Below are 20337 nucleotides of genomic sequence, written 5' to 3'. Positions count from 1 at the left end.
GATAAACATCCTCAGATGAAGCTACAAGCAACAAAAAATAAAATAATGTATATGTGTAGAGTTAAAAGAAGTTAAAGTGCCATGTTTTATCAGGAAGAAAACATTTATATACAGCTGTGACAACATAACTGTTAACATCATTCAATGCCATAAATATTTTGATAAAACCCAAACAAATCCATGTGAGGGTAATTGTGATCCCAGTGTAGCAAATTTAATGCTCGATTCTTTTGACCTTCAAAATAAAAGCACAGGACAGTGATTTACTCCAGTTTATTGAGAGGCAAAAATGTTCATGAAGGTGATCTGAGTGAGGCCTCACTGCAAACTCCTTTCACTGTGAGTGAGTGCCATCTAATGGTAGAGTCGAGTCAGTTAAATCACTATAACATGGTACTTCTTGACCAGCAGCTGACTCTTCTTCTCTTGTGATTCTGGAGATTGTACAGCTAAGTCTGCTGTTAAAAATAATAATAATAAAAAAAACGTGAATTAACGTTATGTCATGTCATTTATTTAAAGGCTAATCAAGCACATGTGAACATGACAGTTTCAGCAGCAGCTCCTTGTCTCCATCAGCTGAAGTGAAGCAACAACACTCCCGCATCATCTGCTGACACAAGCTTTTATGTCGTCTGACTCGGGTTCCACTCAAATCTCCCTCGAGCGATGTACAGTACTGCGTCAGGTCTTTGCTGACTTGCAGCAGGACCAGTGAGGCACCGTGACCATTCTTGGATTCCGGGGGGATGATCGTTTTGTCATATTTAAGTGCACAGTCAGTTTGAAAACACAAGGTGTGCAAAGACACAACAATAGGAAGGCAGAGGAAACCACCTCCAAACATGAAATAATGACTTTGAAAAAGTGCTGCAGGCAATTTGCTCAGCAATACAAGGCTGGAAATTTCAACTTGGAAAAGTGTGATTGTTGTGGTAAGAGCTTGCTTTTGCTTTTATGTGCTTCAGATTTAAAATGTCATTACAGGTAGTGAGGCATCCCTTTAAAGTAAGACAGACAGCGGTACAGCGTAGAAAATCCTCAGTAGCAAAAATATGTTTTGCATGGCAACAGCAAGAAGGCAAACACACAAAAAATCACCAAATACCAGTTTGTGTTTTTGTCCCAGGTCCCAAGTCGTACATGTGTTCAGACGTTACAGTGAGGCTGAGTCCGGATTCTCTTCAGTACACCAGGTACTTGAATTCAGAGTAGATGAGCGGAAACATGACTGTGCAGGCTCGGTACAGGATGGCTCCACTCTTATATAAAGCCCGAGGTTTGGTCAACCACGACTCGCGCTTGAAGTTGACGTAGATTGCGTACAGAGCCACGGCGAAGAAGTGTCCGATAAGGGTCATGGGTCTGGGTGTCAGCCTGATTTAAAAAAATAAAATAAAATGCATAGAAAATCACAATGTTATTCAGTTAAACTACAATCTGTAAGTCTGGGAAACCTATCCTTTTTCTTTTTAATTGAGTTTATTATTATAAACTTTACCCTCTTTTCCAAGTATTTATACAATATGCTATTCATATAATTTTCTTAATACACAACATTTCTGGCTTTAAACATCGCCATTGCCGTCCTGGATTTAACTTCAAATTTGTATTTTGCATATTCTTTTGAACTGATTTATGTTTTTACTTTGCTTTTAATTACACTGTTCCACAATTTAATCCCCAGGATTGAAACACACACTTTTTAAATTTGTTTCTGATACAATGCAATTTTTAAATTTAGTTTCCACCTTAACTTAGAATGTAGTCATTTTCACTTCAAATGCAATCACACAAAACATGCGACAGAAATCCTCTTTTTAAAGGCATTCGCAAGCTCTACAAAGTGTACGGTTGGTAAGTGTGTAAATGCCCTGAAATGCATAAGAACAAATAAGTTTTGTCGCTCTCATCAAAACTCTCGCCTGACAAACACGAACTGTTGAGTTTTGTCTGCACTTTCAAACTCATTTATCCAGGATTCTGTCACCGTTGTCCCGCTTTTGTCTCCGCTTCAGCAGCGTCAGCCTCAGCAGCTTATTGTGCAGACGGTTATGTCAGCTCACCATGTGACCTCAATTCTGCTACTAGGGCTCTTTAATTTGTAAACATCAACCAAACACCTAGTTTGATAAGGGATCATGGGAATTATTGTTTCGATATCCTGTTTCGTTCCACCGTGCGTTTATGGGGGGGGAAACTAACCGGACATTATAGCAGAGATGGTAAAGAAATAGAAATAAGGATTCAACAAAGAGTCCCGTTGTGCCACACTTAACAGTTCACTGCTGAGATGCACGGCTAATTTCCCCAAATTAGAAATAATAGAATTTTCTTTTTCTGTTCATCACGTGGGACATTATTTGAAACTCACACTGAGAGAAGTCCGATAGGTCCGGCGACGCACTCTCCGCCCAGCTTGAAATACTGGAAACATGCTTTCCTCAGCTCGTGAAGAGAATCTAGTTCACGCAAAGCCACACGATGAGAATCTCAGCCACCGTTATTGTTATTATCATTTCATCTTATGGCAGCTTTTTGTTTCGGTACTCACCGTCAGTGGCTGCGAACAGCTCGTACAGAGCCTGAGCCAAAACATTCACCACAAAGGAATGTGATGACTTTCGCTCCCAGTGGAATTTTTTCTTTGCCTATTGAGAAGAAGAAGAAGTAAAAAGCAGGTTAATATTATACACCAGCCTGAAGTGTTTTAATGTGTGTTTGAATAAGCATTTGATTCATGAACTCAGGTCACTAATCATCGCACAGCTTCACCTGCAACATGTTTCTGTCGTCGTACAGATCGGGGATGTTACTGAGCAGGTTCCTCCAGATGCGGACGTCGTTGAGCGCCACGCTCATGCCGCCTCCCGTCAGAGGATGCCTCATGTTGTACGCGTCGCCCAGGAGCAGAACGCCTGAGGAGAGCAGACGACGGGCGGTTTGTCTCGCATCCACAAGACATGTAAGCGTCACATTTACCACACACACAGGTTTAAGAAATGCATTACATCTGGCTGGTGGGACTGTGTTCTAGCAGTTAAAAAAACATGTTTACACTAGAGCTGAAAACAATGAAGCCATTACTAAATTAATCGACAACTATTTTGATAATGGATTAATCGGTTCAAAACTGTTTTCAGGATTAAAACAAGATTTCCGATTGTTTAAGATTCTTAAATGTGAGTATTTTCTTAATTTCTTTACTCTGGATAACAAAGAAATCATTAAAAGTGAATCATTTTGGTTTGTGGACAAAACAAGACATTTGAGAACATCATCATTTCCTGGTTTGACGAACACCGATCAACATTTTTTAAGGTTTTCTTCATCGATTATGAAAATAATCGTTAGTTGCAGCTCTAGTTTACACAATTATTTTACTATTTGTCTGAACATTTTTCCATGACTATGTTAAGGCGGGGCTATAAGAGAGTGCAACATAGAGTGTCTTTTATTCTTTTTTTTAAGCACTTCCTATTGGCAATCTTTCATTTCCAGCAACTACATAAACACACCTGAGAAAACGTAATCAAAAATGTTCAAATCTGTCTATTTTTGTGACTGCTGCACAATTATCGTGACTCTTAGTTTTTTAAAACAAAATATGCGATCTAAAATGAATCATAACTTTGACTCAACAACAAGTTGTGTCTTATTCCCATGGTAATTTACCGAGGGTGTTCAAGTGGCACGGAACACTAAGGGTTAATGTAAGGTTAGACATTTTTGTTCTGCAGTCATCTCTAAAGGCCGTTTCAATTTGAAATGTATCCCTGACGCTGCGCTCTTAATCCCACCTTCAAACACAGACTGATGGCAAGTTAGTGGACAGACAGTGAACCGTTTAGCTTTGTTTTAACACACATCAGTGTCCACATTGATCCAGTCCTTTGACAGAAGTGCATTACATGTGCTGGATTCAGTTGAATAGCTTCCGTCCGGTCGCAGTCGATAACACTTCAGTACCTGGTTTATTGACGGGGGAGGGCGGGAGGAAGCTGGCGGGCATGGATCTGAGTCGATCATTCTGCAGCGCCACCATGAAAGGCTCCTTTAAATGCTCTGCAAGAAGGAGGGAAAAGAGAAGGGTCGATCACTCGATTTAAAAAAAACGACAACAAAAAAAACAAAAATCCTTGGCTTTTTGGTCTATTGTGGCCTGAATGTACGTTTATCAGCACATCAGTGTGACTGACTCCACTGACACTGCTTCAGCTGGACCTCTGTCTCATACTTTACCTTTGATATTTCAGCTGAATAGCAGAGCGCGCCTTGAATGTCAAACCCTTCAGGTGCAGCTGCCACCTGCGATCATCCCCAAGACTGTGTTCCTCAAATAAATGCTTTTTAAACCACAAAAAAACAAACCTGTGACCACCTGTGACCTTCTCTGACCACAGAAGTGTCTATTTTATTTGTTTATGGATCAATAGTGAATTCTGGAATTTTCTACAGGAAAAAAACAGCAAGGTGCTATATACTCCAAACTCTTTAAAATGTATGTAAACTCTATATAAAAGCATGTTTAACCATAAAAGGGCCAGAACATGTCCTGTGAATAAGTGCTTTGGCCCATTTTTCCAGAATAACTTTGATGAACTTTAATGAAGAAAAACAAAAAGTTTAAAAAAGAAAACACTGTTGTACATGACCATCAGATTTTCCGTGTTAATTTTGAACAGTATAAAACATATTTAAGATAACATTAGTTTGAGTTTTTGTCTCAATGTCCAAAAACAGGCCAAAAAATGGAAACTATGTTTTTTAGGTGCTTTTCTAACTCTCTCCTCTCTGCGACAAAGATGCTGATTCTCCAGCTTCCTGCAACAGCACGAGTGACAGTACCGTAATCATTTGACGTGCAACTTCTCAGCTTTCAGAAAGCGTTGGAATTCTTCCGATAGCACAAACCGACGTGTAATTACGGTAATGCAAGGTGCACTGAACGTGTTGTCTGCGACACACTCAGTGTGAAAGGGTTAAGTCTTTTATTTTCAATTGTTCTATCTAATGTGCAAATTAAAAAATCTAATGCATACATGTTTGAAACAATTGAAATCTCATCCTTCCAAAAGGCATAGTTACTCTTGTTGTTTTAATGCTCCATCACAATTTAACTGAACCTTTGCTTTTATTAAATTTAAATGATGGGTGAACTTGCTGTACCTGGCAGCTGTGGGTGTATCTTCTCACTCATGTAGCCGGAGAGGTCGCGTGGCATCTCGCCCCTGATGTCCACCAGCACTCTGGTCTGTGAGGAGGAGACCTGGTAGATGAGCACCGGGCTGGGGTCGGCCAGCACCAGCTCAGCGTGGTTGTCTTTAAACTGAGGACAGTCCTGAGAGAGAAGCAGGGATGAATGAGAGAAGTCACTGCTTCTGTCCTGACTGCAGCTTCTCTGACATCTGTGTTGCTCTGGGATGAAGAACATTTGAAATGATATCATTTAGTATTCTAAATGTTTTATTTTGTATCTTGGATCTGGGACATGGAGGACAGACGATTAAACTGTTAAAGCACTTTTCTGGAAAAATTGTTACATCCTCCTCACCTTAAGATGTTTCATGGAAACTATAGTAAAATTCTTGATGGTGAAAGTTACTGTATTAGTTTTAATTACCATGGTAACCACAGTCAATAACCACAGTGTGGAAAACTTGCAAGATACGTGCTGCATGTTGACGCTGACATGAGAGCAACTGTCCTCGGGACATTTGTGTTTATATGTCTATAATAACTGACTTATTCAAGGATGTTTTTTTTACTGTGGTTATTATTAACATTTATATATTAACATAACACAGTTTTGTTGTCTTTTTTTCACTGTATTTAATGGTCTATTTTGAACAGTTTTTATAATTTTTTACTGTATTTAATTGTGTAATGTGCAGTATTTTGTATTTTGATTCTATTTTAATATATTATAAATCTATTTAAATACAAACATTGGTGAAACTAGTTGTATTTAGTCAGGGTACCAAAGTATAATCTGTATTTCTGACAAAACCAAAATACGGAAACAGCGTCCCCTTTTCCTTTTTTGTATTGAACCAAGTATGGAAAAACGGATTTTGCTCTCATCATCAAAAAACGAAAGAAAAAACAAAAAAACAAAACCAAATAAGGGCCCAAATTTGTTTTTTGCAAATTCCTTTTTTCGTTTTTTGTTTCTCATTTATTAATATGATGGCGGACAGACCGGAAGCAAAAGTGGCATGTAACAACCTCAAAATAAAAGTAGCGTGCTAACTTATTATTATGCATAATAATGTAAACGGATTATCATACACTATTATAGGCTACCATTCTCTTTCTACAGCCATTTTGTTTCACATTTGTTTTAGTTAAGTGAAACTATAACAGCTGGTTGTTTTGGGAGAACATGATGCATAATTATTATTATTTTAGCAGAGTGTGTGAATGCACATTGTGGAAAACATTTCCCCGAATTACATTCCCTGCCTAAATAAAGAGCATCTATAAAGTCCCCAACAGAGGTCCCCATCATGCACAGTCAAGACTGACACGGCTTCAAATCACAATAATAGTGTTCATTGAAAATGAGAACTTGTGAAGTTATGACTTCAGTGCTGATGTTTCACCACAGGGTGGCGCAGTTATTACATAAAGACTAGACCTGAGCTGCGATCGGGAGCTGCTTATTTCAGCCAAGAGGAGCAGGTAGTTTTAATGGAGAGCTGTGAGGAATACAGAAAGGGATCACAGCCAAATATGAGAGATGAGGCCAGAGCTGGCCCAAGGCATAAGCCAACTAAGCGGCTGCTTAGGGGCCCGTGACCACCATGGGGCCCCAAGAGCAATTCATTAAAAAAATAAAATAAAATTATTATTTTTTTGTGTGTGAGTGATGACACAAAAAAGCAGCAAAACGCAGTGAATTTAGTTGGAGTGAAAACACAGCTGAGAGCAGCACAGTGTGTGTGTGTGTATGTCAGTCCAGCAGGTGGCAGTATTTCCTACAGGTGGTGGGTTGTTTTTTTTTCTGTTTTAGCAAAAATGTTTTGAAATAACAACAATTTCAGCTGCCATTTTTCTTTTATTTGTCCAGTGAGGACATGAACGTTGATTAATTGCAGGTGGAGCTGATCCTGAATAAAGACACACTGATTTAAAAGCGTTTGTGTACTTTCCATGACTTGATACATTCCACTCCTCCCCTCTTGAGTCGATCTATTTGGAATGTTCCACTTCCTTTGTCGGAGGCGGAGCTTCTTCTACGCAGAGACAGAAACGGGGAGAGGACGAGGAGCAGCGGGAACAAACATGTGGACAGCCGTGTGGTAACTGCTGTTTAATAATGACCCACACATTTCTTAGATTCCCTGTTGACGCTCTGTTCACACCTGCTGTTCACATGCGACCACAGGTGTTGAGATTACACCTGCTAATGCTAGCGTGACGTCACTGCTCCGCAGCAAACACACATTCAAATATGAACTTTCCTACTATAGTATGTCATCAAAAACGTTAAAATATAAATTCACCACGTGTCTTCAAAGAACTGTCCAAAACGTCAAAGAATGTCCTCAACAAAAAATGTCAATAGACCACTGAAATTGTTCACAATGACAATCTAGTCCAGTAGCAGGTTAGCTGCTGCTAATGTGACGTCACTGCTCCACAGCAAACGTGAGTTTTCAAAAAACTGACTGAGTGTCAAATATATAATTATATAGTATGATACTGTCAAAAAGTGTCCTATTACAGTATGTCGTAAAAAAAAAAAGTATATTATTTAGTAAACTATCCAATTATAAACTGTCAAAAATGTCACTATACCATTAAAACTGTTAAGAATGAGTACCTAGTTTGGCCAATAGGGGGCAGGTTAGGTAAAAAAAACACAACTGTTGAGCAGTGGTTTAGTAGAATTTCAAAATAAAAGTGTCTATGTTGATAAGGACCAATATATAGTTGACAATAAAAAGGTTTTCATGTATTTTCCTCACATTTCTTCACTCATTTTGGCAGTGAGCACATTTAAACACTTCAAAGTGGACACTGCTTTTTCTCATCATGTCCTCTGACTGAACATCTGCAGACAGCTGCAGTTACAGGCACAGTTCATGTGTTTTCAAGCATGGTTGAATGAGCCATGATGACTTTACAGTGAAGAGTAAAAAGAGGCTTTCTTTACAGCGCTGTCTGTAAATACATGAGAATCCTCTGTTAAATATTGAGAGTTTACAAATGTTTACAGGATTTCTAAGGTCTTTTTAACTGATCTACAGCTTTGGTTGGACCAGGACCAGGACCAGGACCAGGAGCCAGGAGCCAGGAGCCAGGAGCCAGGAGCGGGACCGGGACCGGGACCAGGAGGAGGACGAGGAGCAGCGGGGACAGGTGTATGGTAACTGCTGCTTAAACATGATCCGCACATTTCTTAGATGTTCTGTTGACGCTCTGTTCACACCTGCTGTTAACATCCGACCTCAGGGATCCGATCACAGGTGTTCAGGTTACACCTGCTAATGCTAATGCTAATGTGACTTCACTGCTCCACATATAAACACACACACCTTTCATTTCATTTCTCTTCACATACAAATTATGTTGTTTTCTGATTGTTACAGAAAGACAAAGAATCCAGGAAATGTTAATGTTATTACTTTCTCTATTAATCGAGTATTTGTTTGGGCCAGAAAATGTTTGAAAAATGGTGATCAGTGTTTCTCAAACCTGGAAATGATGATTCTCAAATGTTTTAATTATTTCTTTGTTATAATAATAATAATATACTAATAATAAGCCCATATATCAGAGTGCAGTCATTAGTCATATCGGCAGACCTCGCACATATCCCATAAAACTTTTCAAAGCCAATATCTGCCCATAACGATAATATCGTGCATCCCGACACATTTCCATGTCAGGTGTAAACTAACAACAAACTATTGTTTTTTAAAGAATTAAATCAAGCTTTCTGATTTTACAGCTTCTTAAATGGCAACATTTTCTGGGTTTTTTTGGCTCCATAAACACAAAGAAATCATTCAAACTCAATAATTTTTGCTCCGTGAACAAAAACGACACGTTTGACGACATCATTTTCACCTTTAAAAAACACTCATCAATATTTTAGCACATTTTATGGACCAAACCATTGCTCTTTCACCTGTGATTTCATCACCTCACACGGACGTTAACAACACTTGTCAACAGAGCCTCTGTGTTCACATCATTTTTGACGAGTCAATGTGGCAACATTCAATCAATAAATACACCATTAAATAATGATTCAAATTAAGACTTAAATACATACACGTCTTATTAAATGTGTCATTCATTCAAATACCAAATTCATTTAATGTAAAAAAAAACATAGAATTACTTAAATACTATTTAATGAATTATTTCATGATTTACTGCAACACAGGACCATGAAATAATTCATTAAATAGTGAAGAAATTATATGTTTTTTACATCAAATGAATTTGGTATTTTAATGAATGAATGTCACATTTAATAATGAGACATTTATGTATTTAATTCCAATGTGAATGAATGAACGTGTGACACATTTGAGTCATTATTTAATGGTGTATTTACTGATTGAATGTTGCCACTTTGACAATTTTAACAATATAGCAATGATGTGAACACATTAATCACACAAAAGTCTAATTCATGTGCTCATCATTTTTAAGCAGCAGTTACTGGACACCTGGACCCAACTGTGTGGTCAACAGTCCAGGGAGTGACCCCCTATCAATTTTTTTTGTCTTTTTATGGCTTTTTTTTGGCCAAAAAATGTCAAATAAAATGATATAACCCCCTGCTGTCAGCTCTCTTGGGGGCCGGGGGAGCACAGCCCAGCCCCAACCCCCCACCACTACAATCGCAGTGAGGGCGCGCGTAGTTTGGCCCCGGCGCCGGGGCCAGGTATTCGCAGCGTGCTGGATTTGAACCAGCCACGGCCGAACTGGCACAACCTTGCGGTTGCGAACAAGTCCACCACGCCACGAACCCTTCTGATAATTGGGAGAAGCTCTTGGTGGTTTTCAGTCTTCACTTTGGCTGTGGAACCTTAAACCTTCAAGTATAAAGGAATTGAACCGTCAACGTCAGGACTGACTTGAACCGTCAACGTCAGGACTGAAAGTCAGCGCTCTAACCAGCTGACCTAACTGTCCACGCTCTTTCTTTGGTTTTCTTGGTGGTTTTCAGTCTTCACTTTGGCTGTGGAACCTTAAACGTTCAAGTATAAAGGAATTGAACCGTCAACGTCAGGACTGAAAGGCAGTTCTCTAACCAGCTGAGCTAACTGGCCACACTCTTCTTCAGGTTTTCTCAGACCAATTCACTCTCTGTGTTGAATATTGTGCGTAAAAAAGTTGCTTCGTCCAAGATTGGAACCCTTGACCTCAGGGACTCTAGTCTTTGACTAAACCATGTGAGCTATTTCTCCCATCACGTAGAATCTCTTCAACGTTAGACGTCTTTCAATAACAAATGACCCTAAAACGCCAGAAAATGTCACACTGCTGAAGTATTTAAGAATGTCTGTGCGGGATGCTGGGCTACACGGCTGGTGTAGTGGTTAGTGCTCTTGCCTTTGCAACAAGTAGACCTGGGTTCGAGACCCAATTGGAACAAGGATCTTTCTCTGTGGAGTTTTTCATCTTCTCCCCATGTGTGCGTCGCTGGGTTCTCTGGCTTCCTCCCACAGTTCATCAATCATCTACCGATTTGTCCTCCACCGGAGGGTCGCGGGGGGTGCTGTGCCAAGCTCAGCTGTCATAGGGTGATAGGCGGAGTACACCTTGGACTGTTCACCAGTCCATTCAAAACATGCAATAGGTGGGTTAGGTAAATTTCCACACTGCTCTACTTAAACATTCACGTCGAGTAAGATTCGAACCCTTGACCATCGGAACTCCGGTCCTTCACTTAACCACATGAGCTATATGTCCTTGTATGCTTTTTTTTTTTTTGCAAATGTTAGAAGTCTTTCAATAATAGAACCCACGACTTGAAAAAAAAATGTCAGACTGATGGAATATTTAAGAATGTCTGTCCCTGAACATGGGCGACATGGTTGGTGTAGTGGTTAGTGCTCTTACCTATGAAGCCGGAGGACCTGGGTTCAAGCCCTGCTTGGAACATGAATCTTTGTGCATGTTTTAGAGACAAATAACCATTTCACTCTGACACCTTCAGAAGTCATTCAATCGTAGATTACCCATGACGTCACAGACCTCAGCCTGATTGACCAGGTTCGTTGGTCAATTTAGAGTGACCAATTAACTTAATCCCCAAATTGCATGTTCTTGGACTGTGGGAGGAAGCTGGAGAACGTGGAGAAAACCCACAGGGACAACATGCACTCCATGCAGAAAAATCCTTGTTCCAAGCAGGGCTTGAACCCAGGTCCTCCGGCTTCATAGGTAAGAGCACTAACCACTACACCAACCATGTCGCCCATGTTCAGGGACAGACATTCTTAAATATTCCATCAGTCTGACATTTTTTTTTCAAGTCGTGGGTTCTATTATTGAAAGACTTCTAACATTTGCAAAAAAAAAAAAAGCATACAAGGACATATAGCTCATGTGGTTAAGTGAAGGACCGGAGTTCCGATGGTCAAGGGTTCGAATCTTACTCGACGTGAATGTTTAAGTAGAGCAGTGTGGAAATTTACCTAACCCACCTATTGCATGTTTTGAATGGACGGGTGAACAGTCCAAGGTGTACTCCGCCTATCACCCTATGACAGCTGAGCTTGGCACAGCACCCCCCGCGACCCTCCGGTGGAGGACAAATCGGTAGATGATTGATGAACTGTGGGAGGAAGCCAGAGAACCCAGCGACGCACACATGGGGAGAAGATGAAAAACTCCACAGAGAAAGATCCTTGTTCCAATTGGGTCTCGAACCCAGGTCTACTTGTTGCAAAGGCAAGAGCACTAACCACTACACCAGCCGTGTAGCCCAGCATCCCGCACAGACATTCTTAAATACTTCAGCAGTGTGACGTTTTCTGGCGTTTTAGGGTCATTTGTTATTGAAAGACGTCTAACGTTGAAGAGATTCTACGTGATGGGAGAAATAGCTCACATGGTTTAGTCAAAGACTAGAGTCCCTGAGGTCAAGGGTTCCAATCTTGGACGAAGCAACTTTTTTACGCACAATATTCAACACAGAGAGTGAATTGGTCTGAGAAAACCTGAAGAAGAGTGTGGCCAGTTAGCTCAGCTGGTTAGAGAACTGCCTTTCAGTCCTGACGTTGACGGTTCAATTCCTTTATACTTAAACGTTTAAGGTTCCACAGCCAAAGTGAAGACTGAAAACCACCAAGAAAACCAAAGAAAGAGCGTGGACAGTTAGGTCAGCTGGTTAGAGCGCTGACTTTGAGTCCTGACGTTGACGGTTCAAGTCAGTCCTGACGTTGACGGTTCAATTCCTTTATACCTGAAGGTTTAAGGTTCCACAGCCAAAGTGAAGACTGAAAACCACCAAGAGCTTCTCCCAATTATCAGAAGGGTTCGTGGCGTGGTGGACTTGTTCGCAACCGCAAGGTTGTGCCAGTTCGGCCGTGGCTGGTTCAAATCCAGCACGCTGCGAATACCTGGCCCCGGCGCCGGGGCCAAACTACGCGCGCCCTCACTGCGATTGTAGTGGTGGGGGGTTGGGGCTGGGCTGTGCTCCCCCGGCCCCCAAGAGAGCTGACAGCAGGGGGTTATATCATTTTATTTGACATTTTTTGGCCAAAAAAAAGCCATAAAAAGACAAAAAAAATTGATAGGGGTTCACTCCCTGGACTGTTGACCACACAGTTGGGTCCAGGTGTCCAGTAACTGCTGCTTAAAAATGATGAGCACATGAATTAGACTTCTGTGTGATTAATGTGTTCACATCATTGCTATATTGTTAAAATTGTCAAAGTGGCAACATTCAATCAGTAAATACACCATTAAATAATGACTCAAATGTGTCACACGTTCATTCATTCACATTGGAATTAAATACATAAATGTCTCATTATTAAATGTGACGTTCATTCATTAAAATACCAAATTCATTTGATGTAAAAAACATATAGAATTTCTTCACTATTTAATGAATTATTTCATGGTCCCGTGTTGCAGTAAATCATGAAATAATTCATTAAATAGTATTTAAGTAATTCTATGTTTTTTTTTACATTAAATGAATTTGGTATTTGAATGAATGACACATTTAATAAGACGTGTATGTATTTAAGTCTTAATTTGAATCATTATTTAATGGTGTATTTATTGATTGAATGTTGCCACATTGACTCGTCAAAAATGATGTGAACACAGAGGCTCTGTTGACAAGTGCTGTTAACGTCCGTGTGAGGTGATGAAATCACAGGTGAAAGAGCAATGGTTTGGTCCATAAAATGTGCTAAAATATTGATGAGTGTTTTTTAAAGATGAAAATGATGTCGTCAAACGTGTCGTTTTTGTTCACGGAGCAAAAATTATTGAGTTTGAATGATTTCTTTGTGTTTATGGAGCCAAAAACACCCAGAAAATTTTGCCATTTAAGAAGCTGTAAAATCAGAAAGCTTGATTTAATTCTTTAAAAAACAATAGTTTGTTGTTAGTTTACACCTGACATGGAAATGTGTCGGGATGCACGATATTATCGTTATGGGCAGATATTAGCTTTGAAAAGTTTTATGGGATATGTGCGAGGTCTGCCGATATGACTAATGACTGCACTCTGATATATGGGCTTATTATTAGTATTATTATTGTTATTATTATTATTATTATAATAACAAAGAAATAATTAAAACTGAATATATTTTGTTTGTGGATAAAAAAAAAAGACATTTGAGAATCATCATTTCCAGGTTTGAGAAACACTGATCACCGTTTATCAAACATTTTCTGGCCCAAACAAATACTCGATTAATAGAGAAAGTAATAACATTAACATTTCCTGGATTCTTTGTCTTTCTGTAACAATCAGAAAACAACATCATTTGTATGTGAAGAGAAATTAAATGAAAGGTGTGTGTGTTTATATGTGGAGCAGTGAAGTCACATTAGCATTAGCATTAGCAGGTGTAACCTGAACACCTGTGATCGGATCCCTGTGGTCGGATGTTAACAGCAGGTGTGAACAGAGCGTCAACAGAACATCTAAGAAATGTGCGGATCATGTTTAAGCAGCAGTTACCATACACCTGTCCCCGCTGCTCCTCGTCCTCCTCCTGGTCCCGGTCCTGGCTCCTGGTCCTGGTCCTGGCCCCTGGTCCTGGTCCAACCAAAGCTGTAGATCAGTTAAAAAGACCTTAGAAATCCTGTAAACATTTGTAAACTCTCAATATTTAACAGAGGATTCTCATGTATTTACAGACAGCGCTGTAAAGAAAGCCTCTTTTTACTCTTCACTGTAAAGTCACCATGGCTCATTCAACCATGCTTGAAAACACATGAACTATGCCTGTAACTGCAGCTGTTTGCAGATGTTCAGTCAGGGGACATGATGAGAAAAAGCAGTGTCCACTTTGAAGTGTTTAAATGTGCTCACTGCAAAAATGAGTGAAGAAATGTGAGGAAAATACATGAAAACCTTTTTATTGTCAACTATATATTGGTCCTTATCAACATAGACACTTTTATTTTGAAATTCTACTAAACCACGGCTCAACAGTTGTGTTTTTTTTACCTAACCTGCCCCCTATTGGCCAGACTAGGTACTCATTCTTAACAGTTTTAATGGTATAGTGACATTTTTGACAGTTTATAATTGGATAGTTTACTAAATAATATACTTTTTTTTACGACATACTGTAATAAGACACTTTTTGACAGTATCATACTATATAATTATATATTTGACACTCAGTCAGTTTTTTGAAAACGCACGTTTGCTGTGGAGCAGTGACGTCACATTAGCAGCAGCTAACCTGCTACTGGACTAGATTGTCATTGTGAACAATTTCAGTGGTCTATTGACATTTTTTGTTGAGGACATTCTTTGACGTTTTGGACAGTTCTTTGAGGACACGTGGTGAATTTATATTTTAACGTTTTTGATGACATACTATAGTAGGAAAGTTCATATTTGAATGTGTGTTTGCTGCGGAGCAGTGACGTCACGCTAGCATTAGCAGGTGTAATCTCAACACCTGTGGTCGCATGTGAACAGCAGGTGTGAACAGAGCGTCAACAGGGAATCTAAGAAATGTGTGGGTCATTATTAAACAGCAGTTACCACACGGCTGTCCCCATGTTTGTTCCCGCTGCTCCTCGTCCTCTCCCCGTTTCTGTCTCATGCGTAGAAGAAGCTCCGCCTCCGACAAAGGAAGTGGAACATTCCAAATAGATCGACTCAAGAGGGGAGGAGTGGAATGTATCAAGTCATGGAAAGTACACAAAGGCTTTTAAATCAGTGTGTCTTTATGCAGGAGCAGCTCCACCTGCAATTAATCAACGTTCATGTCCTCACTGGACAAATAAAAGAAAAATGGCAGCTGAAATTGTTGTTATTTCAAAACATTTTTGCTAAAACAGAAAAAAAACACCACCTGTAGGAAATACTGCCACCTGCTGGACTGACACACACACACACACACACACACACGGGGCTGCTCTCAGCTGTGTTTTCACTCCAACTAAATTCACTGCGTTTTGCTGCTTTTTTGTGTCATCACTCACACGCAAAAAAATAATAATTGAATTTTTTTTTTTAATGTAATTCTATTTATTTTCTTTATGATACTATGAATTATGCATTTGCATAATTTGCTGACTAGTGAGTAAATGGTAAAATACTCAGAAGATATTTAGTTTACTCTTGTATGAAGAAACAAATTCTTCCCATTTGGCTGATGATGTTCTCTTTACCTTCATCAGGCATCCGACAAAGTGAGAGGAGACGCGAGCTTTCCCTGAGACCAGACTCTTTCTGAATTTGGAGAAGCAGCCGTCCGCCACCACAGTCAGCGCTGCACAGATTTCCTACCAGGACACAAGTTTACACCATCATCGTCATCATCATCATCATCATCATCCTTACATTTTGTGCTTTAAACACGAGGTATTAAGGTTCTGCACATGCAACACAGTTTCCTGTCCTCACCTTGATCTCTTCGGTTTCTTTGTCCTTGTACTGGACTCCCGTGATGCTGCCGTCCTCCTCCTGCAAACTGGTCACGGTGCCTTCTACGAATGTGACACTGGGGGGTGCAATAAGACAGACTGAGGATACAGCAAGACAGGAAGAACATGAAGAGTAAACAGACCGAGAACAAACATAGAGAATGCTTTTAAACTATCAAGACTGTGACTGTCAACCACTGATATTGGATTTAGAGTACACGATGATTTGGCCAATAATGTTTCAAAATCAGTTCATATCAATAATTGTTATTGCTATAAACTGTTAGATAATTAAAGATTAGGTTGTGATCCTGGGTTTAAGTTGAAGAAGCCAGTTCACTTATATTAAATTAAATGTCTAGTCCTTGTTGTAATGTAACAAAGCACAAATACTTTGTTACTTAAGTACAAAATTCACATATCTGTACTTTACTTTGTTATTTATCTTTCTAGCAACTTTTACTTTTACTCAACTACATTTCCTCTATCTATCTTTGTTACTGCCAAATAAAATCAGAATAAGAAGAGTTGGTAATGGTCTGTATTTATATAGAGCTTTTCTAGTCTTGATGAGCTGCTTTACACTACAGTTTTGCCATTCATCCATTCACACACGCCACAACATGGGGTTAAGTGTCTTGCTCAAGGACACATATAGACTAGCAGAGCCAGGAATTGAACCCACAACCTTACCTGTACAGTAAATGTCATATACTTACTTAAATGACTTTTACTTAAGCAATATTATAAAAAGCTCAACTTCAACTTCTACCAAAGTCATTTTCTGGTAACATACTTGTACTTTTACTCAAGTGTCCCTTTACTTTACTGTACTTTATACAAGACTGGTAGTAGCTGTAGACAACTGGTCAGTTCTTCTGAATTGAAACACCAAAGAAAAACTTGAAGACACGTCTTGGATGAAAGATGGAATGTCTATAACTATAACATAAGCCAGTCCAGTTGCCTGCAGCTAACTAATTAGCTAACAAACTACTGAGGATGACCTGGATGATTCTGCTTAAAGTCAAACAAGTCAAACATGAACGAGGTATGTATGTATGTATGTATGGTGTGGTGATAGGTCTGGTGTCTCACAGCCAAAACACAACGCCATCCCATTAACGAGTGGACTCACTTTGGCTCGGCGAGGGCAGCTCTCCTCAGGCCCATGATGAATCGACCATGATGGAACGCCCAGCCACTCTTGATGTTCTCCTCCTGCTGTGGGTAAGAAAGCTCCACCTCGGTGCTGCTCCCTAGGTCATGGATCACGTAGCCCTTGACCTCGTGAGCGTCCAAACCCTCCAATGACCCTGATCAAGGCCAAGCACACGCGACAGGTTACTGTTTCAGAGCCTTCATTCATTATTCAGTCAGCATGTGTGAAAAGGAACAAATGTCAAGAGTCTACAACACGAGCTGGAGAGAGCGTAATAAGCTACTGTAGCCTCAAAATAATCCTTTACACTTTTGTCACATTCGCTTCAAGCTTGTTACAATATTCACCAGCACATTTGGGAAAATTCTATGTTCAATATACGCCTAATATAACGCCCTTTAATATCTTTGGGACATATAGCATCTCTACTTTAATTTTAAATAAAGTTTTAAAGTGATCAATGATTGGCAAGTTCATTAAAACCTCAGGCATTTTGAAAAATAAACATAATGGGAAAGAAATATTGCTGTATCATTAATATTTAAGTATAAAATAAGGTGTTTTTGTACAATGTGATCATTCTAATCTCAAATTAAAACTCTCATACATGTTTTTGGACACATTGAGGAAGGAAAGTGTATTTTTATTTGCTCGCACTGAAATCATTTGTCATTTGGACAATTTAGAGAGCCAGTTTTTCAAAGTTCCAAGTCCAATTCAGACAAGGTTTTGAGGTTTGTATCAAAAATAATTCTATTATTATATACTCTCTATTGACTGTTTTTAGAAAGGTACAATAGTGTGGTGACAAGCGGTGATAATGAAAAAAGTTCATTTCATCTTCTGAATATTAATGTTGAAGTTCACAAATTGATCACGTTTGTGTTTGTTTTTAAATGTACAAACTTCATCTCAGCTGCTTTTCCTATGTGCGTCAGATTTGACTGTCGATGGACCAAGACAGAAACAAGAGTCACCAGATTCGAATCTCAAATAACGGCTCCTCTTGATTGGTGCAAAGAGATGATGTGATGTCACCTTTCCCATCTTAGCACCGCCCCCACTTCACACCAAAACAACAACACTTTCCAGGGTCTGGAGCACCAGGACACAGTGTCACTCCCTGAACTGACCTTGCAGGCCGAGCTCTTTCAGTGCCGTGTATCCTCCGGGCTGCAGCAGCTCCCCAACGATTCTGTCAGGCTCCTTCAGATCTCTCTCTACCACGGTCACCTTCCTGCCGTCTCGCGCCAGCACAGCTGCGATTGCCGATCCCAGGACTCCGGCCCCTACTACCACCACGTCGGGATCCTGATCCACTGTGGAGCCACTGGCTGAGGCACTTCCTGTGGCAGCAGAGATCTCTGCATCTGCTCTTTTCCTTATTCTCCGGCTCTGGAAACAAGAGAAGAAGAACACCATTGTCTGTTTTTTTGTTTTGTTTTTACACTGCAGCAAAGAACAGAGGTGTTTCAAGGGAGTACGGCATCACCAGGCAAAAGGGACCCGAGAGGCCCTACGTTGAACCAGACCAAACCTTCCACTTCATTCCCAAATGAGAAACAGTAGCATATTCCTCTCCATTATGATCTCTATCTACAAGAGTAATACAACAGTTATCACAGCTAATAGATCATTCTTATCCTTCTTACATTGTATCATTTGGTCACAGTCCCTCATATTTCAAATCAAATACAGTCAGTATTGAGCTCTTGTTGACAAAGCAGACCATTTATTGCCTTGTTACTGTTTGTTTTTACCTTTTTATGCCTTTACTTTGCTACTTAAACACCCACATTTCCCCCTGATGATGATCACTTTTACTGATGAGAGATTATTGATTATGCCTATTACAATTAAAGCTGTTTCATTACATTTTTTAATCAGATATTTAACATTATAAACAATATTGATTATTTTCATCATCATTTGGTCCAGAGGTGTCTAAGCTTATTTATACAGTATATCAGCTTGGTGTTTTAATTACAGTTATACCACATTATAATTTACATAATTTTACATTTTAGCTCTGTTTTTCATATTAATAGATTTATTTTGCATTATAAATATGAAGTTTACATCATTCCATATCAAAACAAACACCTTTACTCTGAATTTCACTGAAATATCAAGTTTATCTTTATTGTGATGTCATCATGGAATATTGTGTTATCATTTTAAGATCATATTGTCCACCTGCTACTGAACAGACTAGACACCCATTGGCCGCAAGGTCATTTGAGAATATTTTCTGAATGAATCATATAATCAATGTGTTTTCAGACCTCGATTAATCGTTGCAGCCCTGAAACAATAAACACCTATCCAATCCAATCCAACTTTATTTATAAATACAGACATACATAACATAAAAACAAACCATTAATCATACAATAAATTACTGTTATACAATGAAATCAATTCATTATGATTCTTATTCAATTATTCACTGTGCAGAAGTCTCCTGTGGATTAAAAGTGTCTTACCTTCCTGCATGTCTCCTCTGGATGACTGCCGCTCCTCTGTGCTGAGGTTTGGGGGATGAAGTGGTTGATGACGGGGACAAAGGAGAGGAGACTCAGAGGGAAAGTGAGGAGCTGACGGAGCCGCAGTTTGTGCTCCTGACGGTATCTGATGTAGGAGAGCAAGAGCCCGGCTGTGAGGAACAACACTGCGGCCACAAGCAGCTCCCTGTGGGCAAAGCTCCACACTGTGTCCGACTTCTTATACAGGTAAGTGAAACTCGCTATTCCCAGGAAGGTCCACATCTTTATGGAGTAAAAAAAAAAATATATAATAATAAAAATAAGTGAAGTTTAATGTAATGGCGAAAGGACACTATTATAGAGTTATAATAATAATAATAAAAATAATAATAATCTGTTCAGTCAAATCAAAGTGTTACCTTTCATAAGTCATGATAACTTGTGGCTGAGTTACTACTTTTTCTAAGAGGAGACACAGACAGTGGAGGATTCGCAGTTACACCAGCCAATCAGGAGCGACGTGACAGTGAGCAGAGCTCACGCTATCCGCTCATTAAACAGCCGCGCCGGTGCTGGTCCTGC

General features: G+C 39.6%; 1 protein-coding gene across 1 annotated transcript; it reads right to left on the bottom strand.

The window, feature by feature from the left end:
* Positions 1-258: 258 nt before the first annotated feature.
* sqlea (squalene epoxidase a) lies at positions 259-20255 on the bottom strand. Its single transcript, XM_044033992.1, has 12 exons — positions 20175-20255; positions 19756-20037; positions 18403-18664; positions 17246-17423; positions 16088-16184; positions 15853-15966; positions 5170-5341; positions 3970-4065; positions 2776-2918; positions 2555-2651; positions 2375-2462; positions 259-1377 (listed from the first exon to the last, which is right to left on the bottom strand). Exons 2-12 carry the CDS (start codon positions 20035-20037, stop codon positions 1185-1187), a joined length of 1722 nt encoding a protein of 573 aa, XP_043889927.1. The 5' UTR covers positions 20175-20255; the 3' UTR covers positions 259-1184.
* Between the last annotated feature and the right edge of the window lie 82 nt (positions 20256-20337).

This window comes from Solea senegalensis, linkage group LG9 (assembly GCF_019176455.1).
Source record: "Solea senegalensis isolate Sse05_10M linkage group LG9, IFAPA_SoseM_1, whole genome shotgun sequence".
In the NCBI taxonomy this organism is placed as follows: Eukaryota; Metazoa; Chordata; class Actinopteri; order Pleuronectiformes; family Soleidae; genus Solea; species Solea senegalensis.
This window is presented reverse-complemented; position numbering and strand designations above follow the sequence as displayed.

Excerpts from the sequence above, each read along its gene's own strand:
- sqlea (XM_044033992.1), bottom strand. The coding sequence starts at position 20,037 with ATGTGGACCTTCCTGGGAATAGCGAGTTTCACTTACCTGTATAAGAAG. Across the intron at positions 5,342-15,852 it reads TTGTCGGATGCCTGATGAAG|GACTGTCCTCAGTTTAAAGA; the intron begins GTAAAGAGAACA and ends CTTCTCTCTCAG. Across the intron at positions 2,652-2,775 it reads ACGACAGAAACATGTTGCAG|GCAAAGAAAAAATTCCACTG; the intron begins GTGAAGCTGTGC and ends TCTTCTCAATAG.